The sequence below is a fragment of the Rhipicephalus sanguineus genome, chromosome 2, assembly GCF_013339695.2.
Source record: "Rhipicephalus sanguineus isolate Rsan-2018 chromosome 2, BIME_Rsan_1.4, whole genome shotgun sequence".
NCBI lineage: Eukaryota > Metazoa > Arthropoda > Arachnida > Ixodida > Ixodidae > Rhipicephalus > Rhipicephalus sanguineus.
Window position 1 is genome coordinate 59,855,112 of NC_051177.1, and position 25,788 is coordinate 59,880,899.

A 25,788-nucleotide genomic window follows, 5' to 3' on the forward strand; every position below is an offset into this window, starting at 1 on the left:
ACGCTCGATTTCAGTGCGAGTTTCTGTCTCTGGAGTTTGGACGTCGGTGTCGTGTCTGTGGTTTAACTCGAACCTCTCTGCGCTGAGAAGCAACCTAGGATCACCTAGCCTAGCAAGCAACAACCTAGAAGCAACCAGATTAGACTGCAGAATTGTCCAGCTTCGTCGTTTCAAGCCTTGCGCGACTTTGTGCAAACTTCGCCATTTCTTTTTTATCACGCACCGGGCACTATATATAGGCGACGTATATTTTTGTCGCTTCTGTGGGAACCTGCTGCTCGCATCTGATGTTCTGCGTCAACAATTCCACATTTGCAGTCAATGTTACGTATTTCATTGCTGAGTCATTTCTGATCATTCATTCATTTTTGCTATATACTGTAAATGCAAAAGGTGTCCTTACAAAAGCAAGCTGTCGGTGATTTTTATCATGAGCCGTTTGTTATTTTACAGTCGTTTTGAAACTCTGATACGCTCGCTCTGCTGCTTTATTATTAATAGAAGCATTTTCTGCGTACGTCGTGGGCATGCTTTCAGACATCCTCATTATCTATCGAGTCTATTTGCTTTAAGCCGCGGGATGTTTAGCAGATCTTGTTATATTTTATCCATTTTATCCGGGACCTTGTCATCGCGTTAACTCGAGCCTGAAACATGCAGCCGTATAGCTCGAAACGCAGCTGACGTCCGCTCACGTTCGCTCTCGGCCTTCTTCGACATGCAGCTGCGTTCGATGTATACGCGTGCTTTTGTTCTCGAATATGGACCCTTTCGAGAGGCGAAAACAGGTGGGCGTAGTTCACTGCGTGCCGTCAGACGTCAACGGTCGTCTACTGTGTTTTGTTTTCTATCTATCTATCTATCTATCTATCTATCTATCTATCTATCTATCTATCTATCTATCTATCTATCTATCTATCTATCTATCTATCTATCTATCTATCTATCTATCTATCTATCTGTCTGTCTGTCTGTCTGTCTATATCTATCTATCTATCTATCTATCTATCTATCTATCTATCTATCTATCTATCTATCTATCTATCTATCTATCTATCTATCTATCTATCTATCTATCTGTCTATCTGTCTGTCTGTCTGTCTGTCTGTCTGTCTGTCTGTCTGTCTGTCTGTCTGTCTGTCTGTCTGTCTGTCTATCTATCTATCTATCTATCTATCTATCTATCTATCTATCTATCTATCTATCTATCTATCTATCTATCTATCTATCTATCTATCTATCTATCCGTCTGTCTGTCTGTCTGTCTGTCTGTCTGTCCCCCCTCCCTCTTTGTGTGTGTGTGCACTCACGCACGCACGCAGGCACGCACCAACAAGACCAAACATTTGCAAATGTGAGCCTCAGCTGCTTTCTCGCCCCGCTTGTAGGGGCGAGTAATGATGGATATGTATCATCGTGGTTATCGCAGAGCTCTTCGAAACTCGGCGTTATGCATCAGTACGCGCACTTTCTAGACGCGGTAAATGTCGGCGCTTACGACGCTGTACTCGCAGATGTCGTGTCAAGAGGCGGAGCGGTTGCAGCGTTATGTTAACCGACGTCCCTGTTTGAGTTTGGAGAATGAGGAATCGGGTCATCGCTATGCCTGGCGAGCAATAGTACACATATGTAGAAGGTCCTTACCACGTCAGTTCGCGTCCTCGCCCGAACTTCAATAAAGTTCTTTCGCTCACTCTCGGTGACTAACCCACTTGTAGCGGTCCACAGCGCAGATTTTCAGCGTAAAATTCCATAAATCGTGCTTAATAAATTCTAACGAGCGTGATAGTCGGTTAAACAAGATTGTCAAAGGCCGACCAAGCTATCGTCATCCATAGACGACATCCTGAATATAGTCCGAAGCTCCGAGATGTCTAAGGCTTTGTTCTTCCAAGCACGAGGTCTTGGTTTCGATTCCCTGCAGCGTAAGCCGCATTCGGACGAAGGCGGAATGCATATATATTCTGTTACTGAGCTTCGGGTGCACGTAAAACCACTCCCGGCGATCAGAATTGATCCGTCGACTATATATCTCTCAAAGCTCCTGTGTCGCATTAGGGCATTAAAAATAAGTCGATCGATCGATCAATCAAGGCGATGCGTCGACCCATCAATAAACCAAATCGTCAGACAGAACCTGAAGTAGGTAATTTTAAATGCACCGTTAAACCCCAGATATTATTATTATTATTAATTTTAAATGCACTACCTCTCTCATCAGTTCGCCCCGCCATGGTGGCCTAGTGGTTATGGCGCTCGATTGCTGACCGGAAGGTTGCGGTATCGAATCCCGGCCGCGGCGGCTGCATTTTCGATGGAGGCGAAAATTTCTGAGGCCCGTGTACTTAGATTTCGGTGCACGTTAAAGAACCCCAAGTGGTCTAAATTTCCGGAGCCCTCCACTGCGGCGTCCCTCATAATCAAATCGTGGTTTTGGGACGTTAAACCCCAGATATTATTATATTATTATCTCTCCTCAGTTCGGAGCAACGCTAGCGATACCGACACCTTTCGCAGCCGAACTGCAAACATTTGCAAGGAGTAGATTGTTTGTATCGCACGGTTGCTACGGTTTGTACTGACGGAGAGATAAGAAGCGAGCCGAGTGACGCCTTCGTTGTCACGAGTGTTTTGCACCGGCTAGAGGTCGGCGTCCCTAACGGCGGGGGCTCCGTATTAACGGCGCGGTCGTCCGTGACCCGACGTCACTTGAGGTCGTCGCAGCTGCATTTGCATAAGGACTGCGGAGCGTGACGGAAACAGTGAAGAAAGCAGCTGGGCGTTCGTCCGCGGTTGAACGCCCTCGTGACGCTAAGTCCTTCAACGTGTCGGTAGCGAGAATTTTTTATCCCCCTTTCATACGACGGCTATGTGGCCCTCTTCCACCCACTTGCTGTTACAGTGTGCTATTCTGGACACTGTCAAATTTCGCCATATTGACACATTTCGCAATGGCGGTGTTTTAAGCCAATGAGAGACAAAATCACTCAGACCGTAGCAGCCATCTGGGCCAATCGGCGTTCACACTGTGCCGGAATCTAACAACATGGCGGGATTTGACAATGTCCAGAACAGCACTGACGGAGTATAACGTCTACGCCAATTCATGGGTCCTAGAGACTGGATTTTAGGCAAATGCCTATTTTGTTCCTTGCGCTCCTATCGCGCCACGTTGATATATGAGCATGCAGTAGAGGCTAAGAAGTGTTTTTATAGTGTTTTTATAGTGCCTATAAATGCCTATTTTTGGCATTTGTGCCTAAATGCTTACAAATGCCTATAAATGCCTATTTTCGGAATTGGCTTATATGAGCACTATTTAGCCTCAAGTTTCGCTCCTGGGTGCAGTTTGAGACCGTTGTTCATGTTACTGCGCAACATCGACTAGTCATGTAGTTCAATGAACTCCCGGAAACAGCCGCTAGCAGCAGTGAAGTGGGACACGCCGGCGAGCATTCGCCGCCGCACTGACATGGCGCGAGTGGTTGGCAAATACGAGACCGCGGAGAGCCGTCAGTGGAAAGGAGAGGGAAGAGCAAAAAAAAAAAAAAAAAGAAATGAATGTGCGCGCGGCTTTTGTTTTGTTTGTAATTTACGTTGTCAGGTGTTCATTGCAGTGGCGTAGGCAGAAACGTTTTTCGGAGGGGGGGGGGATGTGGTGGTTCAACATACATTGTGTATGCTCGTGCGTGCGTTTGTATATGTGTGAGTGCATATATACTCATGCAAAATGAAAAGTTTCAAGGAGGGGGGGGGGGTTGACCCCCTTAGGACCCCCCACCACCCTGGCTACGCCAGTGGTTCACTGGCAGGGCTGTAGGTGGCAGCACCGTCGCCGCGTTTGTGTGGATAGGCGGTCGGCGGCGCGTATACAAATGTACGCAGCGGCGCTACGCTGTAGGCGGTTTGAGTGGATTGTCAGCGAATAAAGTGCGTGGACTGCTGCCTAATTGTGATGTATACGCCCTCCATTGCCACATGAATGCACGAAAGAAACCGGCCTAACGTTCCTATTACGTGTGACAGAAGCGCAATCTGCCAATCAATGGGGTACTGGCCTTCGGTCGCATTCGTGTTTTGCACTGTGCTCGATGTTTTTTCTTGCTTTATTTGCACGTGTTTCAATTGTGTTTTGCCAGTACTACAATATAAATAGTGTTGCGCGACTGAGTCAATTAAGTATTTACTTCTTGCTCTAGCGGCTACAAAAAAAGAGAGCCTGTATTTCTTCGTAATTAGATGAAGTAGAACTTTGTGGACTCTGCTTTTGTGTTTGCATGAACACGCGTACTGCTATAGAAATGCGTGGCTTCAGGTCATATTTACCGCTAATCGGCCTCTGCAGAAGCTAGTTCATGCTTTGCGGTATCACGAGGATTTCTAAATCGCCAACACTTCACGAGATGGTGTCACTAAAATTCTGCATTCACACCTCCACACTTAGTACTTTTTTTTCGTTTAGGACGCCGCCAAATGCACTATGTGATTTGCTTGAACGACAAAGTGGTACCCACATTGAAATTACTTAGGCGAATGGACGGTACGATGGTTAGACATATAGAGCCATACCGACACGTGCATGCACTCACTTATTGGAGTGCATACAAGTCTCGTAAGGCGAAATGCTTATGTATATCGTGTAGGCGTGTAGGCTTGTACAAGCATTCGATGCTGTGCTAGCACAACGGAATAAGCTGTAATCTGAGGACGTGAATGACGTACGCACACGTGCGAACCCGGTGTGTCTAGTGTGGCTAGCAGACGACGCAATGTGGCTAGCTGACAACGCAAGGAGCCATCCACACCACGGGGTTTCGCCCGCGCGCCGCTAGGTGCCGACTCTGCTCGATCTCGCAGCCAATATGCGATTCGACTCGGCCTGTAGGAGAAATGCCTCCCTTCTGGTCTTTTAGCGATCTGGATATCTGCTCCTGCTCCTGCTCTGCCCTTCTCAGTCATGCCGAAAAGACACCCAGGAGTGTGTTCATTCAACAGTGGACACTTGACTCACCGTGCAGAACACGGGAGAGACCGTGTTCTAGGAACCGTGCGAGACAAAGCATAATTGCACGGCTATGTTCAATTGTTGGCGCCTTTGTGCCCTTTTAAGCAATAACGCTTTTGTTTTCTTGTCGTAGATAGAGCTCGCGCTCGTCTTCGTTTGAAATTATTTGCATTTATGTCGAAATTTACTGTGCCTAGATTTACTATTTTGGAAGCCTAAAACGTTGTTTTGCCTGCCTATTTATGACGCCTAAAACGAGCTTTTTTAATGCCTAAAAATCTAGCCTCTATTCATGACCGATATCAACTTGTTTCGAGTAAAGCACTCTTTTAGCTAGGCTCTAACCTGAAGTGGAGTGCAGGTTAAGTGCAGACTGCAAAATGAGGTAAACTATAGCTGGAAGTTTTCATTTAGAGAGGATTGAGGACTGGAACTGCAAACCGGAAGTTAACTTTACACCATAAGCATCGACCCGAAAGCCACGTGACCAATCGGAAGTTACGTAGCGAAAGTTAGCCGTGACACGGAAGCAATTTGGCGAAAGTGGGAAGGAATGCGAAGAGGGATAGCAACATGCCGTTATAAAGGAGAGAGAGAGAAATGTTTTAATGAAAAGCTGGAGATGGGGATGTTAGTCTGGCTCTTCGCCTGACATGCTGTTCCAGGTGCTGGGTGATGATTGCGATATATACAGTGATAACCACAACAGCTGCACACACACACACACACACACACACACACACACACACACACACACACACACACACACACACACACACACACACACACACACACACACACACACACACACACACACACACACACACACACACACACACACACACACACACACACACACACACACACACACACACACACACACACACACACACACACACACACACACACACACACACACACACACACACACACACACACACACACACACACCGATAAAGGTTATTTAAGCCCTAGTAGACGGCTGGAATATCTATGAGGTCACAGTGAGTTGGTCCGCAAACTTCACGGTGGGGTCGCCACTTGTATTATATTTCTGCGCGTTTTCTGGCTTACCAGGCGTCTTCTCACGGCAAGAGTTGTGCTTTCGGTGTGGTGAAAGCGCAGTATATACAAATACGATAGAAATCATTTTTCTCATCAATGTCCCTTCATATGCAACGTCGGTTTCATGCAACCTTAATCGAACGCATGAGTTATCCACCTTTTCTTATATTTCGAGGGGGGCCTGACGACGGTGCATATGATTTCTGCGCTTGCAGTGTGCACGTTTCACAACGAGATTTGCCACGGCCTCTTTGATTTGCTCCCACTTTCGTTCTGAATTGGGGAGTTCCTTTTTCTGTGTTTTTGAACGAAAATGCTTTCACCGAACATAAAAGAAAACATAAAGTAGAGGTACCGGTTAGTGTAGAGATAAGTAAGAAAAAATGTACGAGGTCAGGATTGTCGCAATTAAAGCGCCGTAGGAAATTGCCAGTATATATGAAAAGAACCCGCACAGGATGTGAAGCTCTCGCGTCAAGCACAGTTTGTTTCCTGAATATACGTCCTTAAGAAAAAGAAGAAGAAAACGTAAAAAAAAATAACGTGGTCGCAAACGCAAGATACGAAGAGAATTACAGGAAGGCAATCGGCCGCAGCTGGGTCTGCACATTTTCTCGTGGCCAAACTTCGCGCACATTCAAAAGAGGAAACTGACTTCCTGTGCTTCGGTGGCGTTCGCACGATTTACGTGAGTATATACGCGACGGGATCGACGAGCGGGCACGCTTGGTGAGCACTCTACTCTCTACGCACTCTAAGCACTCTGCGGACAACCTTGTAAAATGTTCATCAGATGAGGCGAGAGAGTCTTTTTTTTTTAATCTTTCGCACCTAACTTTTCAAGATCAACACGTGAATTAGGGCGAGAGGGAGTCGTACACAACATCGACAAGACACTGTTTCACAACAAAGGGGAAAGAGCGAGGTATTGAGCAACACATGTATATTCACAATGTTCCTTGAATATACACGCACGGGCCTTCGTGCACCAACTCTGTCGCTTGATGTGTCACATCGCGGTGGATAACTTATCGTGTTGTGATCAGAAACAATATCCGCATGTCGCAGGTGCAAATGACGAAAATATAGCGCGATACGTTCTAATCGCTGTTTGTTCAGCTATAAAGTATGCGATGCAACGTCGTTGTACAAAATTGAGAAACAAGTCGTACACGAGGGCTTTTGCTAATGACCACTCCTTTGGCTATGATGCTCTGTCTCTTAACGGCCATGTTGGGCTGGTGCTACATTATTAGGCACGATGTCGCGGGTTCGTTTCCTGGCCGCGGCTGCTGCATTCCTGCGGAAGCGCGCAAAACCTTTGCGCAGTTTCGAGCGATCACATTAAGAAACGATGCAACGGAAATAAACAATAATAATAATAATAGTTTTCCTGGCAAATGACGCACTTCCAGCACCCGCTGGAATCATCGCAAGAGTACACGAGCCAGACTTGAATAACTTAGACCGGGGGTGCTATAATGGACACCGTTAAGTTCCGCCATCTTGTCATATTCCGTAATGGCGGCATTTTAAACCAATCAGAGACGCCGCAGAAGCCATCTAAACCAATTACAGCTGGCCAATGGCGGAGTTTGACGACATGTCAAAATTCGACAGTGTTCAGAATTGCACCTCGGGTATCTATAACTCTTTCACTCAGGAGACGCCGCTATGCGGGTGGCAGTGGCCCAATCGTCGGTTTACTTTTGATTAGCGTTATCGCGGTTTCTGTGCAAGGGTGCAAGTTATCCCTTTGTCTATATCTCCGACGTTGCTCCCACGCTGGCATCACTGTTAATATTTCTCGCTCGCCACAGATAGATAAGCCTGTGGAGGAGAGCCGGCCATGAAACGCGTGACATTCGATAGTGGCCTGAATCGACCGCTCGCGACGGTCTCGCGATGGCTTGGAATCTTGCCGCGGCGACGGGTTCTTATCAGGCTTGCGCGTGGATACTGCCGCAACTCGTTACTCAGCCAGCTTTGCTGATAAGAAGGGCGCAAGTGCACGTAGGCAAACCCTCAATGCGGGCAGGATGCCGATCTTGATTGCTTGATATATAGGGTAATGCCGATGTAAACTTAGCACCAGCAGCAGCAGTAGCTTTTATGTGTGTGTGTTGGTATACGTAATCCTAAATGTGCAACCAGCGTGTAGGTTTTAGAAGTGCGATTAAAGCCTACACGCGTATGACGCTGGCTTCCGTTAAGTGGTGCTCGCGCTAACCTGGTAACTGCAGAGAGTTTGGCTTCTTTCCTCTTTTCCCGGATCACTAGTGGTTCTTTATGGGCCTTGGATATAAGCGCCGAACGTATGTGCTGGCTGCATTTGCCACTCATCTCTTACTCAAGGACCGTTCTTTTGTCATTTCTCCTTCAGGAGAAATAGCAGGCCCACAAAACGTAACCTTGTGAAATAACCGATAGTAAAACTTTGTTTACTAACGAGTACGGTTGGATTTAATCTCAATACGTCACATGCGTTTCTTTGCACTTCCTTTCATTCTTGTGTTCTAGTTTGCATTGAGTAATGACCTCCTTCTGCTTGTTTCTTTTGAACGAAAACGTTGAACTGCACTGCTCGCGAATTTCAGGGAATATAATTATGACCTCGTGTGCTCGCTTTCTGCCGCTTCACAAAACAACCATCACGTCATGGACTCGAACTCGCTACAAAGAGAGCTTTGTGTCATCAGTATACTACCAAGTCTACGAGTCATTAACCGTGGTGACATGGCTTGGTATACGCGGTCAGCGGAGGCGCACGTCGATGACAGTCGTCGGTATCCGAGTCGATCGACATGGAGGGAGATGGTTTTCGTCGCCGCTGTGTCCGAGTCGATAGGGCGGCAGCCTTGGAGACCAGGTGCTGAGGCCGCGCCTATATATATTGATCCAAAGCGTCGTCGCGTGCTTTTTTTCTTCCAAACAGCCGCTTTTCGGCGCGTCACGACAAATTCGCTGCAATTTTTCTTCGAGCTATGGGTGCCATTCTGTGACGCCGAGTTAAGCAGATTAATAAGTGGACTGCTCACCGATTGATTGATTGATTGATTGATTGATTGATTGATTGATTGATTGATTGATTGATTGATTGATTGATTGATTGATTGAAATGATCAATCATGTATTGATGTTCCGTGGGACGCACCCTATAATGCGTAGCGGGCTGCTCATCGATCTCATTTTTAATCGCGAAAGCGTTAGTTGGATAGGTTGGATAAAGCGCGCACTCGGCTGGCGTCTGCAGAAGCCGTGTCCGAAAAGCACGTGACCTCTCCCACCGGAACTGACGCCAACAACTGCCGTAGCAACCACTTGCAGCAGTAGGAAAGGGAAATTCCTGCAGCATGGAGTGCGCCCTTGTCCGCCGTATCAGTTGGCCTTCAACTCCTGTGGAGGCAGTGTCGCAGCAGCGTGCATAGCGATATTGCATGCGTAGCTGCAGTGAGTCCGATGTCGACGTTGTAGGCATCATCTATATCGGCAGAATACTCGTTGACGAAGCGCTCCCTTGACGAGGAGGACTCAGGGGACGAGCGGGAATCGAAACGCGTACGCTAAACACCCAAGTCATCAACTACGAAGGCGACATTGAAAGCAACGTATAAAGTGTTGTTACAACTTTTATTGTACCAAATCATGTAAAGTACAATTCCGCCTATCGAATTGCCTCGTTCTGTGTAACACAAGTCGGCAACACCTATTTTCAGCATAACAACCTAGCCAAAAGAAACGCTTTCATGTTCTCATTTCATGAGAATACGCTTAGGAATCTTCTGCAACTCCTTTTTCTTTTTTTTTTTTTTGCAGTGGTGCTGGGAAAGCGCTTCGTAGTCACCTTTATTTTGCACAGGAGAGGCGTCATTCAATAACCTCTGCGTGCTTTGCGCCAATCACTGTGTAGTAGCAGAAAGGGATCCTAAAAAGAGGGGGAAAAGGTCGGTGGAACTGTTGATGGTCGTGAATGAGGACGTCTCTAGTCTTGAGCAGGGGTCTCAAACACGCGGCCCGCGGACCTTTCGCTAGCGGCCCGCGGCTTCACAAAGAATAAACTTTTCTGACTGTGCTAAATGGTAATATCGTTATTTTCTCGTCCATCGCGATTAATAACGCTTTCTTCGGGTAAGCTGGAGAGACAGGACTGATCTCAAGCATTTTTTTTACCCTGAGGCACCCTATGCGTTCACTGTGTGTTGAAACATCACCGTAGAACAACTCGATTTCAGAGTTGTGGTCATTCTGGATATCAGTATCGATATCTTTCTCGAAACCTGACGTCAGATTCCCTTTTCTGATATGACCCATATATGAGATATGGGAAAGGCTTTCTTTCAAATGACAACGTTAGGTGGCAGTTTGTTCAAACTCCTCCCCCTCCCCGCCCCCCGCCCCAATTTTTTTCACTGTCCTGGCCCTCGTTGGACTAGATATCCTGACGGCGGCCCGGTAGCTGAGTTGAGCTTGAGAGCCCTTGTCTAGAGGATACCTCAACAGCAGTGTACAGGAAAGGGACTGGCTAGAAGAAAGAGACGGAGACCCGAGGCTGAAGCCGACAAGAAGGTCGACTACGCCCAGAGAAACAATCACTGTCTCGCTTCTGAAACACGTGGCTTGTGGCGAGTTGCGCAGCCGTGCATGTGGTTGCAGAGCTCAGAGCTCTTAGCTTCATGTTCGCATGGTATACCGTTGTTCCCGATCTCTTGCGCTTGGTTCTGAGGCCTCACACCAGAGTTGCGTTATTGGGGGAGGAAACGTATGCAGCTTCTGTCGGTGGAACTGTTGATGGTCGTGTAGGAGGAAGTGTCCTGTTAAAGACTTTACCGTATCACCTACTGGGTGCCAGCTTTCCTTGATACAGTTCTTCTGACATGGCTGCGTAATCAACCGGAAAGTGTGCTGCATGGGGTTTCTGTATGCGCTTCCTTCAGTCTTTTGGTAGGTCATTAATAAACTGCACGAGTGTACGAACTTTGGCGCTGTCAGTTGAGGGTCAGTATTTTAAAAGCAGCACATAAGGGACATAGACAGGAAGGTTGATGTCTCAGGTTCATAATTATAGACCCTATGTGTGAGTCACTTTTAGAAAGCTGTCTCGTTATACTTACAATAGACCCTTGAATTTTATCGAATGCAGATTTTCCTGCACGTGCTTCTTTGAAGGTACAAACAGGAAAATCCGTAAAAAAGAACATCATTACGCGTTGCACAGTGAATAAGCGACTGTACGACGGTGGTTACTATGATACTTTTCAAGTTGTAGGGTCGATAAGGAAGTTGCGTGGCGCATTAAATGACTCGGAGGGGCCATGAGTTTTAACAGACGCTGATGGCCATCGTTTTTTTGAGACGTGGATTCCTGGCGCAATATACCGCAGCTTTGTAGACCGTTTGCAAGACTTCTTTTCTTGGTAGGCGCATATCTCGCTCGCATGTTGTGGAGGATGAGTCGCGACCTCGAATGTAACGCAGGGATGGCCCACTTCACTTCGTATAAAAGTTTTCATTTTTAAGTTGATGCGGCGGTTTGCAAAAAATTAATGTTCAGGCTCGAAGCCCTACGCACTGTTCTTCGCATATTAAAATCTCGCGTCATCAATCGAGTCAGAAAAAAAGCTTGTACTAAGCCGCGCAAGGTTTGACGCCTGCAGTGAAACTGGACGATTCTGAAGACTACTCTGGTTGCTTCTAGGTTGTTTCTAGGCCTTAGCTAGGTGATGCAGGTTGTTTCTGGGCTGCTTCTAGGTCGTTGATAGGCTTTATCTAGGTGATGCTAGGTTGTTTCTACGTTGGTTCTCAGTGCAAAGAAGTTCTAGTTAAACCACAGACAGACATAGACACGACACAGATGTCCAAACTCCGGAGACAGAAACTCGCGCTGAAACCAAGCGTTCGCACCTCTCATACAGTCACAGACACGACACGGGTTTTCAAACATCAGGGGCAGAAACTCGCGCTTAAAGCAAGCGTTCGCACCTCTCATAGATGTACGATATGGCCTCCCATCGCTACGGGGTCTTCTCGCAGCCGCCGTTGCCTTTCCCGTTCCCTAGTGTTGGGCTAACTGTTGCCTTCTTCCTTTTTAGTGGACCAGTGGTGAGTAGTTAGATTCACCCAATTTCTGTGGCACATACCCGTTTATGATGATCATAGTTTCTTGATAAGAGATACAAGGGACGATTTGCTTAACAGCTTTGCTGTTAAAAAAAAAAGAGCCACGAAGGCAAGATACGCTGCTGTCCATTCACACTTTAAGCAACTCAAATATATTTTTGAGGAAGTAGAACTGAATAAAGCATTATCGCTAGGCTTAAATAACCTCAAAGCTCTGTCACGCACTTAAAAATAGCACTACCAGTAAAAAAAAAAGTAACGCTTTAAGAAATGGCGCCGGCAACCACTAGCCAATCGTTCGGAGTTTCGTTCTTTTCGCTTTCGGTTCTATAGTCGGCTTCTTCGCTATAAATATGGAATAGGACCCTGCCTGGAGGCTGTGCACCTTTTCAAACAAGAATTCAGCGTCGCTCCCCAAAAATCAACGTCATGAAACACGCGAACGTTCTTGACAATTTCGCAGGCATTCCTACGGTTTCCCCAGCCTATAGTTTTTCTTCTCGTATGCTCGGTTGGATGTTTGACCGCCACCTGCAACAGCGCTCTGGCCCGCTAGGTTCCGTTGAGTAGCTCACTTCGAACGCAGCCACCGGCGCGTCAGCCAACGGGGTTGCGGAACCGGTCGGTTGGCGACTGAACTTATACACTTTTGGCGCTTCGGCCGCCGTGCGTGACCTTGACCTTGTCAATCATCCCGCCGCGCTCTTTCGGCTCGCATTCTTGTCTACGATTCCGTCGGTCGCTTTAACCTCGCAAGGAATTGCGCGCGAGGTTAAAAGAGAGAGGGAAGGAACATGAACATCTGGAGAGCACTTTGCCACGAACGCCTGTGGAACCGCTATTCAAGTTCTCGCTGTCCTGGATCGACCCAGTTTGTCCAAACGCGAAGTAACGCTGCCATGTCCGCGCGGATGTGCTGGCCAGTTGCTAGCCAAAAATGGGCGCCTCACGAGACAGCTATGAAAGGTTCAGCTCTTAAGTGCGAGTAGCGTTAGTTTAGCTAACACGACAGGTTTCAGATTATAAAACCTCAGATGTGATGTCATCCACACGCAAACACATGCGAATGACGTCAAAGCTGTACATTTGTACACCGGATAAACATAAATGAAAATGTTCCGATTTTAGTATTTGAACTCCGGGCCTCTATATGGCGCTGAAGCCCGATGCTCTAAACATTACGCCTTTAGCCTTTGCTACGCCTTTAGCTTTAGTTGTTGTTGTTATTGTTGTCGTCGTCGTCGTCGTCGTACCGTACGGGGAAAGAGCAACGCGGAAACAGGAAAACGAGAAACGTTCTGCGGCTTGACTTTTCTGTGCATTCCTTCATCCGACTGGCGCCGTTTGTGAAGTTTTCCCATACACTGGCGTTTGAAATTCGGCCCTGGCTTGTGCACGCTGTTTCTTTCCTTTATTTCTTTTTTCCCCCTCACTTGAACGATATCACTTTCGAATTTGTCATCTTCCGTAGACGCGGAGCAGTTCCTCAAGGTGACATTCGATGCTTGCGCCGTACAGTATATACGTCCTCGGTTTCGCACCTTCTGGTTTTGTATTTTTGCTCAAATTGAGCACGCACATGGCGGTATTCTTCCATTTTCACGCACGTTGATGCTCCGAAGGGCGCTGGCAATACACACAGCGCAACGTCGCCAGTCCGGCGTGAATACATTCCTATGGCCTTATTGGGTCCCCCACGGATAGGTCAAGGGAGAGGGGAAAAAAGAACGAGGATTTACAGCACCCGTGCGGGAATCAATTCGTGAGCCATTATGAAAATGAAGGCTCGGTGTTCCCTCGTAGACTGAAAAGCTTCGCGCATTAGTTGTTGCGTTACTTTTATCAAGCATGAGGTCGCCGCTTTCTCTTTAACGACGCGCCTCGCGGCGACCCCCGTTGCTTCAAAGACGACTTGCGAAATGCCTTCAGTTGAAATGACTTGCTCTGGAAACATCCGTCCTTTCACTCTGGCCTTCGGGGGGAGAAATGTTGCTGGAGCTTCGAATTGCTTCATTTCGCGACATTTCTTCGCTACAGAAAGTGGAAATCAGGCAAGGATGGCGTCAGCTGCGAAGCGCTCGGAGCTTACTGCAGTCTGACGCCATGATTTCGTAAAGAAACTGTCATTACTGCAGACCTTTCCCGCTCGTCGCTCTTATAGAGCAAACGGGAATTCTTGGAAACTTAAGCAGAGTGTATAAGGGAAGGGCAAGGAATGGTCACTATGTCTGACCCAAATGAAGCGAAGGTTAGTGTCATGTTAATCGAAACTTCGCTTTACCACTCATATCCACGAAGTGAATGATGATGAGTGGGCGAAGCACTGGGGATCGTTCGGTAGCCGTGAATCTCCCGTGACATTGCCCACTCGCTCATGTAAATATTGACAACGCGTGTGTACAGTTATATACAATGTGTTTTATTGGTCATAACTCGTACGTCGTGTTCAGTTGTGGATTCCGTTTTGCCTTCATTATTACTCTCTTGTGGTCCGTGAAATGTAGAGCCCATAGTTCCTTGATCGAATTTAGCCTGAAGTTGGCATAGACGAGGTCGCGCGGAGCCGCACCCGAGAATGGTCTATTTTGGGACCATGTGCGCGCTACGCGCGCTCTGTAGACGGTTTTGCGCATGTTGTCACCTGTTAATCGATGCGCTTGTTTCCGAGGAGCTTTCGATCGGCGCCGCGCCGAGTACGGTCTATTTTTAAACCATATGCGCGCTATGCTCGCTCTGTAGACTGTTTATGCACAGCTGTTTTGCATCTGCGCTTCGACTGTAGACTACGGCGGATGGACGGACATTGTGAGGTCTTAAGGTGCTTCGCCCCTAAAACAGCAGAAACGCTTGCGAGGCATCCTCTGCAAGTATAGGAACGAACAAGTGAAAACGTCGGGAAGCATTCACGAAAATCAAACTGCATTTTATATACCTGCCTACCTAAGTGTATCGCATGACTCAAGTTGAAAGGTTCCATTTTGATCTCCCCGCAGGACGAGCATCTCAGCAGATGGCGATATTGCACAGAATTAAGTTTCTTGTACTATACATGTATATAGCTTGTCACACTGATTGGTGTTGTGAATTGGTTGAGCTATAGAAGTATACAGAGAGATGTAGTTCATCTGCATAGCGGCGACATTTTTATGGGGCAAGCTTGTTTTTTCTATAAAAAAGGCACTTAGTTATTTGTGCGTATCGGTGCCTTCTGCTGCTTCGTGTAACTCTCTAGTCAGATCGCGTCTTGCCGTGTCACAGCTCTAGCCACTTCGATGGGGACGACAGGAAAAGGTTAATTGGGATTTGTTCGATAGCTGTGACGTTAGAGTAATTGGTCACAGCTCTGGCGCAGTGCCTATACGCTGTCGCTCTGTAGCACGGGCGTCGTTTTCTCGCCGCCATACAAAGTCGCACCCAAGACTTAGCGTTGGCACCTAACCCAACGGTATTTATGTGTATACTTTTTGTCTAACTTCCGTTAAGTACAGTCGAATACCTCTACAACAAAATTACCTGTTCAACGAAGGATTCCTTATGTCCCGACTATATTTCGAGAAGCGTGACCCATGCAGTGAAGTATCTTGAAGGTCCCGGCCACATTATTATAGAAACTCGATTGATTTGTGGGCTTTCAACGTCCCAAAGCGACTCAGGCTATGAGAAACGCCGTATTGGAAGGCTGCACGTAATTTCGACCACTTGAGGTACCTTAACGTGCATGCACTGACATCGTACAGTATACGCGGCCTTGTGGCATTTCGCCTCCATCGAAATGCGACCGCCGCGGCCGGGTTGGAACCCGCGACTTTCGTGTCAGCAGCCGAGCACCGCGTAACCACAGGGGTCCAGCGCGGGAGCCATTATAGAAGTGTTTAACTGTATACCGTTCGCCATATTCAAGACGCAGTTCTTTTTTTCCTTTTTTTTTCAAAATGATTATTCTTGCCTTAATCATTTTGTTTAGGCCTTATTAAATGTATATAACATCAGCGTGCGGATTTCATTGGAAAACACATTACTGAGGCCCTGCAAGGAGGCGCGTTAGCGCGTCTAACGATGAGACCGCGGGCGGCCAGGCCTGGCGACCGCACCGTAGGCTTGCTGACCTGCCCAAAGTTGATCGACCAGGTGTGGACTACAAAGCGCAGCCTCCCATCTGGCCGTGGCAGGATCGGGGTTAATGCTCGTGCACCTTGCCTCACATTCCCAGAGCACGTGTTCGAGTGTAGCATTGCTTTCGTTATGTGGCACGTGGCATTGGGAAAATAACCTCCATGCATAGATCCATGCATAGAGACTTGAAAGAACGTGAGCTTGGACATGTTGGTACTCCATACATCACTGATGTTTTGTATGTTCTAATAATAATTGTTCGGGTTTAACGTCCCAGAACCGCGATATGATTATGAAAGACGCCGTAGTGGAGGGCTCCGGAAATTTTGACGACCTGGGGTTCTTTAACGTGCGCCTAAATCTAAGTACACGAGCCTCAAGCATTTTCGCCTCCACCGAAAATGCAGGCCGCCGCGGCCTGGCTCCGATCCCGCGAACTTCAGGTCAGCAGTCGAGCACCATAACCACCAAACCACCGTGGCAGGTTTTATATGTTCTAATCTCGTACATATGCGCCTGCGCGCGCTGCTGCCTGGTTTCTATATGTACTTGTACTGCTTCGTAAAACAAATTATTTGTTGGAAGTGAGCGCTGCATCCGCGTCATACCTCTGTGTCTTGTTCCTTTTTTGCGCTAAGCTTAGAGACGTCTACCTCTGATCTGCATAATGCTAAAGACCCACCACTCGCCGCTGATCACTTTGTGTTTTGCGGCTGCTTTTCTGCAGGATGCCGCTGCATGGCTTCTCATCCTCGTCCCCAACCTGTCGCTGCCACCCTGTCCTCCGCCATGCACTGCAGCCGTTGGCCGTGGCAGCTGCTGCGACCAGCGCAACAAACGTCGGTGACACCGGGTCAGTCGACCACCGTCCTCCGCCGCTGGGCGCACACCACGAGCTCGCTGCGAGACGATGACGATGCGGCCGGTGGTGCTGGGTCGGTGCTGCAGGAGAACAAGTGGCCCTACCGCGATCGCAACATCACCGTCACCACCTGCGCCGACCTGTACAAGGTGGGCGCGCGCGGCTGTAGACACGCGTTCCCGTTTAGCGAGCCGATGTCAAATCCAAAATTCAAGTTCAGAATTACGAGATGGCGGTAATTCGTCAAGCTGTGATTATTTTTTTCTGCACCATGTACCGCCAGTGTCAGTCAGTCACAGAAAGTCGGGAAAAAATCTGAAAAACATAAACGAAATTCGGTAGTGCCCGATTTGCGTAGTTCTCGTTCATTTAACTTCATTTAGTTATTTTAACAGGAAAGTGTTTTATGCCGAGGTCCACCAAGACTTCACTGACGTATTTCCGTCACGGAAATACGTTAGCAAAATACAGATGACAAAGAGAACCAGAAGGAAAAGTTTAGTTGATTTTGATGGCCTGGGAGTCGAACCCACAATCTCTCGGTCCGCAACGGCAAGTTCCGGGTGCTCTACCCGCTGCGCTACCGACGCACGTGCCTGAGGCTTCACGAAGACGTTTTATAACTCTCACACCTTCTCCCTTTCACAGTGACCTTGGTTGGCGGAGGGCGGTTTCACCATCTGGGATCGGTGAAGTACCGTGCCTCATGATCGCGGTCTTCGAGATTAGCTCCGGCAACGCGCCGCGTTGACGAAGCTGATCTCGAAGGCCACGTCGTGGCACTAACAAGCGCCGACAGTGAGCGCTTCGGTAGTTTCGGCTTTCAGGGCAGCGGGAAGCGGAACGCCTTCCTGTGTTCACGACTCAAGCTACGACTTCTGCCTCTCTCGTTCCTGAAGCGTATTGTGGTATATGCATGAACACAGGCGTAGGTTCCCTTATCACTGGGGAGCGCACACCTTGGTGTTTCTCTCCTCAAATCACGACGCGTTGAATGAGTGCACATCGAGCGCCAGTCTTATGTGCTTGCTGATGCCATCTTTTCGCGGGATTCAGCATATGCTGTGTCCAGGTGCCCAGGTTAACTATGTCAGCTACCACAATGATGGTATTTGGAGTTAGTCATCGGGATGGAGATGTGCCACTATAGGCATCAACGTGGGTGCATCCACGTCGAACGGTGCTATAGCTGCCAAACGCCAACATACATTGTACGGGCTCTCATACATCAGTGTACAATAGACAATCAACTATACTGCAGTGAAGACACGGTTCGCTTTTGTGTTATACCGATTCCTATGACATAGGGATCAACCACGTTCCCCCCCCCCCCCTCACTTTTACCATGCCGGGCGCTCTGGGCGAAGCTGCAGCACTTTGTAGTGCTGTGCACGTAAAGCGTAGAATCGTGAACCGTTGGGCTAGTTGGTGTGATGTTTCTATAGGATCAAGAGCGAAAAACTACACCGACGAAAGGGACACAGGACTGAAAGGAAAGACGCTTTTCGTGCAGAGAAATGCATGAAAATGCAACATTGTAGTGTGCAGTTGAGTTGGAACAAAAAAGCTATAGTAGGAAACCGTGTCCCCAATGTACAGCTTCCGGCCTGTGTACCAGCCTTCCCCGCATTGGGCTTCTGCCGCCATAGTAAAGCTGTCTACACAGCGCCTGTCCTGCCTTTAATGTCGTGTGACAACGGCGGCGCTCTGCTCCAACCGCTAAAAGGTTTGATTCTATGCGCACATCCTGAAGGCACGTTTCATTATTCGTTCCTTTGTGCACGGCTCTGTCTCTTGACGTGAAGCTATACAGCCTCACGCAAGTCCGTCCGCTTCGCAATGCGAGAGAGCCAATGATTCATTGCGCGTGCGCCACAGATTTTTTGTTCTTTCTTTCGAAAGGCGCCCTTAGGCATATAATACGCGGTGTCATAAATGCACACACTCATTTGCTTCATTCTAACAGTGAGCGGTGGAACAATCCTGAATCCAGCGATCAAGGTACTCCGCACTGGCTAGGTTTGTGGATTATCGACTCCCATATATCCGGGACATGGATGTTTTCCTAAAAAGAAAAGTTGAAGCCACCTTGACAAGTTTCTATACGTTGCTTCGAGACCTGTCGTCTTTGATTTTCATTTTGCATTCTCGTATGTCTGACGACCGTAGTGCATTGAAATATTACAGTAGGTTTTTAGGGGTGTATGTGCCTCTGAGTCGTATTGTGTGAGGATATGTTCTTATTCTATTCCCATTCCTTTTTTTCTTCGTCTTTTTTACCTCACTATGTATTTCTTTTATGGCATATGTGCATTTTATTCCCTTTAATACCACCAACCCTTTTCTTGGTCCGTCCCTCCAATGTGTATGAGCCATTCCTGATGCTGAACATTAAAAAAGTCTTGACACATAAATGTTGCTCAGGGACATTTTATTATATCATCCTATCGCAACGTATCTTTTAGTTTTAGAACTCACCTTGCGAAACATTCTGGCACTCCTGATACACATATATTTCACGTAACTTAGAGCAAACGTTCATAGATCTATATTATATACAGATACATTACATTTACCCCTTTTGCTACATTGAAAACTCACGATCACCTATCTAGCGGGCGCTGCTTGGTCATACTTGTCGCTTTTCCATTAAAACCTACTCGCCATACTTGTCCCTTTCGCCATTAAAAAACCATGCGCCGATCGTCGGCGTAATCAAGATCGCCCACTGCGCGGGCTTTTGTGGTAACCTGTGTAAATGTTCAACATCGTCGAAGAGTAACGCTATTGTCTTTTTTTAAATATTTTTCTTACTTTAATATTTTTTAAGGCGAAAGCCATAGATGCCTCACCAAACTCGATAGTTGACCGTCAGTGTCGGCGCCCCGCGGCGTCGGGCATAGCACGAGTGATGCAAGAAATCATCATCACGTGATCACGTCAACCTATGACGTCATAATGACGCCACAGATCGCGAAATGGTGCGACGTCATCGTGAAGTCACATATATTTATAAAATAGTTGCTTTTCTTGGCCGACGTTTGACCTAGTCCTTGTAGTGGGTTGAAAATAACCAATTGATTTCCTTGGCCAATACCCGGGGTGGGTGTGAGCTGTTGACGTAGGATATCATCATCATCAATCATCATCATTCTTGGCCACACCCGCAGAGTAGGTGTGCTGCTCCTACCATATCAGAACATCCTTATCAGATCGCGTCTTCTTCCTACTGTGCTCTCTGCTACAGTCGTGGCGGGGCACTCGTCGCGGCTACTCCAGCGCACCAACCAACGGCCTTCCGGTTCCGGTCTCCTTCGTGCACACGGGTATGGACCGCTCGGAGCGCGCGGGTCCCACGCCGGCCGCTCAGACCGAAGGCAGGCCCAGCCGTAGGCCCGTGGTTGTCATCCTGACCGGTGCCCCAGGGAGCTACACCGATTTCGTGCACCTCATCCCTTTCCTGGACCGGAATGGCGTCGACGTCGTCGCACCGGCCTGGCCAGGTACGTGGGCAGCGTGCACAGCCACTTCGCGGGCTGGGAGGAATGGACGGGGCAAATTTGTCGCGTTATAGTCCTGTGGTGTAGGTTTCTAACTATGACTGTCACTGCTACATCAACATGGAAATCAGGGTTATAGGCACGAGCCCAATGCTCCCAAATGAGATGGTAGTCTTTCTGTGTGCGTTTGAATAGCGAATTCTGCGTCGTCAACACATACGGGAAAGACAGTTCTCTCTCTCTCTCTTTTTGAGACACATCAGTACGTAGGGCAACGTTAATCTGGTGCAGGATGAAACTGGTTGACGGCACTTTCTCGTCACGTGTAGTTCCGGTCTTACGTAACAGAGATGTCGTGTTTTCTGCGCTCTGGGCGCGATCAGTTTCGATTTCGCCCTTAAAGGGCCCCTCACTACGTCTGAGTATTTTGAGCTGATGAGCGCAATGCATACACTGGGCGTTATGATCACGTCTGCCAAAATTTGCAACGCTACGCGCCGTGAAAATAGGTCAAATTTCAAGCTGAACGCCGCTTGCCCTTCATCTCGCGGGCGCGTGCCCCAAGAAGGAGGGGATTACTTACAACAAGGAAGGGCCCTACTTAGTTGTCAGTGCTTTGACGTCGCTCCTCTACGTAGACATCTGTGCTCTGACGTCGCCCTCTGTAGCACGTGACACCACGATAATTATTTTACGCCACATGTGCAGCTTGTGTAATTTGTTGCTTGAATAGATTAATGAAATTTGAGGGAAACAATAAGACACACAAACGGAACGTGTGCGTATGTTTCTTTTTACTTCGAATCGCAGCGAAATGAGCGATTATCTGCCTCCGTTTCGCATGCGTTCGTGTTCTCCCGGTTTGCGCGTCGAGCAGACGCCAGCCCTGACAACGAAACTGTGTAATTTTTTACCCCGTTCCAGCGCTCATTAGGCTCATTTATCCTCCTGCGTTCTCCTAAATGTTCATGCGGCACTGGCTCTTGATACCGCTAGCCTCGTGACCGTACAAATTTCGCAGTTTTCATGCCTGTCCCGCAGAAACAGGCAGTACACCACAGAGAACGCTGACACAACGCCGCTCGCGTGCTCGGGCTGGCTCGGGAACGTGCGCACGTGACCTCGCATGCGCATGACGTGCTGATGCGTATGCGTCATGTGATCCTCCGGCTGCGATGCCGAAGAGGGCATGGAAGAGATTTGGCTTGCGAAGGTTACACGGGGCGAGTGGCAAGAGTTTCAAGATCGCCTCCTCGCATCGTGCCGCTACAAATTACTGTTTTTCTCATCTCTTAACGAACCGATTTGAAAAATTCTTGCGGCATAATGCTCTTGATTCGGCACACAACAACTTCCAGCGTCTAACTAAAATTTGCTCTGTGGCCTGGTGAGGGGCCCTTTAAAATCGAATATTTCGAATTACGTGCAACTTTCGTGATTTTTAAACGATGAGTATGCCATAAAACGATACGCAGTACAACTTTAAATAACTGCCCTCAAGTCAATAATTAAACAGTTAATGAACGAGTCTTTGTTAATTAGTTTCGTCAATGACATTTTAGTTGAGGCAAATTATTTCCGCCTCGACATAGAGTACGTGTGCGAAAACGATTGCAGCGTGACTGTCATAGGATTTTTATAAAAAATCTGTATTGTCTTAAAAAAGTCACAGTTTCGCCACAAGGGCTAAGCAATGAGTGCGATAGCAACAAATTGTAATGTCACGTGAATAACGGCAAGCAGCTCGAAACTTGCAGCGCGCTGCTCAAGTGCAAAGGACACAAGAAAAGCACACACAGTACTAGCGCGAACAAACAGCTGGCACAGGTCGACACTTGTTGCGCGTTGTTCAAACACAAAGAAGGACGCGCGAAAAGAACGCGCAGGTATACACAGGACGAGCGCGAACTAATAACTGTCACAGTTGTTACTTCAACTAGCCCCTAATTTGGCTCTTCTAGCTAGCAGCTCACTCCTTTCGCAAACGCGGCCGCCGGAGCGAGCGAAGTGGCCTTCGTGCTTCAACGCACTTTGCGGTGAAAGCACAAGACGTACAAACGTCCTCCCTCAAGAGATCTGGAAGGAAGCTCAGCGGGAGAGGTTATCTTCTTTGACTCTAAAGCAAAAAAAAAACATTTTATTCTTCTCGAACATGACTTACCTATTGCATCAACAGACAGAGCATTATGGTAGGTGGTAGCATTACGTTTCTTCAGTAATTATCTTAATAATCACTGGCAGTTAGCACAGGCCAGTTTTAGCTAAGTCAGAGTTAGACGAAATTGTACGACCGTTGTGCTTCAAATGGATCTACAGAGTGTTCTATGGCGATAGCAATTATATGGACACTCTCGGCTTCTACTTTGACACACAGGGCGTGGTCGCCTGCGCGCGAGCACGGGCTACCACGTCCTGTATGTCAAAGTACAAATCGAAGGCGCGCATCCCAACTACCAGGGGGTATACGACCTTTAAAGCGCGCCCTTCGCGCAATCGCCCGTGTGATAGGGAACACGCCGAAGCGCCTCCGAGCTCTGCGTACCGCCAGTGGTAAATGGTATATATAAATAGCTCGCCGTTAGCATGCTGGAGGACATGTGCTGCGTGGCGGTGTTGTCTAACGCAATGGGCTGCGGAGCGACAGGTTGCAGGTTCGAATCCCCGGTCGCGGGCTTCGGAAAATATTTCTTCTGGGTTATTTTTCTTTGTGGTTTATATATATATATATATATATATGACGATGGTGACTGCAAGAACTCGCCGAGAGTGTCCATGCAATTGCTATCGCCATAAAACGCCCTGTAGATCCACTTGAAGCACAACGTTCATACAATTTCGTCTAACTCTGACTTAGCTGAATTTGGCTTGCGCTAACTACCTGTGAATATTCAGATAATTACTGAAGAAACGTAATGCTGCCACCTACCATAATGTTCTCTCTGTTGGCGTACTTGGTAAGTCATGTTCGAGAAGAGTCAAATGTTTTTTTTTTCTCTTGAGTCAAAGAAGATAATCTCTCCCTCCGAACTTCCTACCTGTTGCACCAAACCCAATGCTTCTCAGCAGTTCTCCACTAATTGTTTTGTCATTTCTCCACACTGTTGGGGCTTTCCGAGAATGGCTCAGTGATACTTTAAATCTCTCCGTGCACGAGAAGTCTGTGAGCCGGTCTCTGAGAGGCCCGAGCATTGGTGCCACCTGGTAAAGGGGCAAGACACAATGTTTCCGCAACACAGTGGGTACAAAATGAAAAAGAAAAACCACGGGCAGACCGGAAACACTCTTTATCTTGTCTATTTTATTCCGCGACATCTCTTCCGTGCAACGCTCGCACGAGCGTGTGTGTAAGCATGGCGTATACACAGGCACCCTTCAATTTACTCGGTGGCCTCTTCGCAGACCTGGCCTTCAGCCGCCAGTCTGGATGCTGGTGGCACTCGAGCGAGGAGAAGACCAACCTCGCCCTCGATTTCCTCAGGGCCGTCGGCGTCACGGAGTGAGTTGTCTTCTCTCTCTTATACTCTTCCCTGCCTTTGCCTCGCGTCATCCAAGACAAGCGCGTAATTAAGGAAGACACAAGGCCGGCCGAGCATGATAACTCATGGTTAGACTTGCATAACTCGTGGTACTTGTTCGTTAGAAAAAAAAAAGAAAAATAAATTTGTTCGCGCGATTAACTTGACGCTGCAGTAACGGCTGTGCGTCGACGTTTACACTTTTTCAGTGATCGCACGAATAATAAGAGATGGTTAGAAACTGATTACGCGTTCTACACTGGCCTACCTGCGTCAAGTCTCGTTCGCCTCATCGCGAGCGTTGACATCACCTAGTGCTGGTGAGAACGTTACCGATCAGTGCAAGACGATCCAACCATGCGGACAGCTGCACCCTTATTAGCTTACTACCAATTATTGCTTTCCAGATATGTATAACTTGCGTTAACGACGTCTTTAATGTAGCAGCTTTGTAGATTTTTTTAATAAATAAAATCCACCAAGTCCAGAGGCAGCGTCAGGATCTGACCCTTGCAGGGGCGTAGCCAGAAATTTTTTTCGGGGGGGGGTTCAACCATACTTTATGTATGTTCGTGCGTGCGTTTGTATGTGTGCGTGCCTATATACGCAAGCAAAACCGAAAAATTTCGGGGGGGGGGGGGTTGAACCCCCCCAACCCCCCCCTTGGCTACGCCCCTGGACCCTTGGAAATGTTAGCCTAGCCCTTCGAGGTGTGTGTGTGGGGGGGGGGGGGGGGGATACAATTACGGGAGCCTCTTCAGAGGTCAGGGGCATCCCTGTAGGAATTTGCTGTAAGGTCCGTTTTCTAATGCGCGCAAAGGAAGGGCAGGTTAAAATCACAGGGAAATCGCGCTGTCTTCTTCCTCTCCCTCCCCTTCTTCTTCTTCTTCTTTTTTTTTTTTAACCCTTTACTGCCGGTTGTCGCGGATTCGCGACATACCGAAAGACGCCGACCAAGTAACAGACGAAACGCGTTGATGGCTTCACCGGCGGCTGTCACGTATTTGGGGCGAACGTAGCTTTCAGCACGAGACATCTAGCGACATCGCATGTAAGGTATTGCAAGCTGGAACCCAGTATTGTGTGTCAGTTGCCGGAGAGCGCGAAGCACGTGCAAGAGCTCTCACTTCTTCGTTGTTTTCTTCCCGAGGGACGTAAGTTCCATCTCCTATAAAATGTTTTCGGTGTGCACGCATACAAAAGGTTGCACACGACATGTCACGTTGTTTTGAAGTACGTTATTCTCTGCGCGATCCTCGCTTCTGTGGTATGTCGCGAATTCGCGACATCCGGCATTTGAGTCAGTCAGTGATGACTGCCGGTATGACAAGTTCATGATGGACTTTCGCTCAATTTATGGGAAAAAAAGGCTTCGCGTGCGCTTGCCACCTGAAGATAAAAGTGTCGACAGCTGTCTCAATGACAGCGAAGACGACGATGTCGATCCTCACGCACAAGCACGAGGGTCTTCATCGAGCAGTGAGGATGAAGATGAAGATATGGTAGACCAGCCAAGCTAGTGCCTCTCCAAAACGTGCAGTGCGGTGGAAAAAGAAAGACTGTCAAGAACAGCGGAAACTGCGGAACAGCGGAACAGCCACACTGGAAAAC

General features: G+C 47.9%; 1 protein-coding gene across 1 annotated transcript in view; it reads left to right on the forward strand.

Annotated features, from left to right (window-relative positions):
• The window catches only part of LOC119383064 (uncharacterized), a 51,888-nt gene that overhangs the window by 20,397 nt on the left and 5,703 nt on the right, over positions 1-25,788 (forward strand). The window contains exons 2-4 of the mRNA XM_037651054.2: positions 17,028-17,311; positions 20,410-20,665; positions 24,062-24,158. Coding sequence (XP_037506982.1) covers positions 17,028-17,311; positions 20,410-20,665; positions 24,062-24,158 — 637 coding nt within the window. The remainder of the gene's footprint in view (positions 1-17,027; positions 17,312-20,409; positions 20,666-24,061; positions 24,159-25,788) is intronic.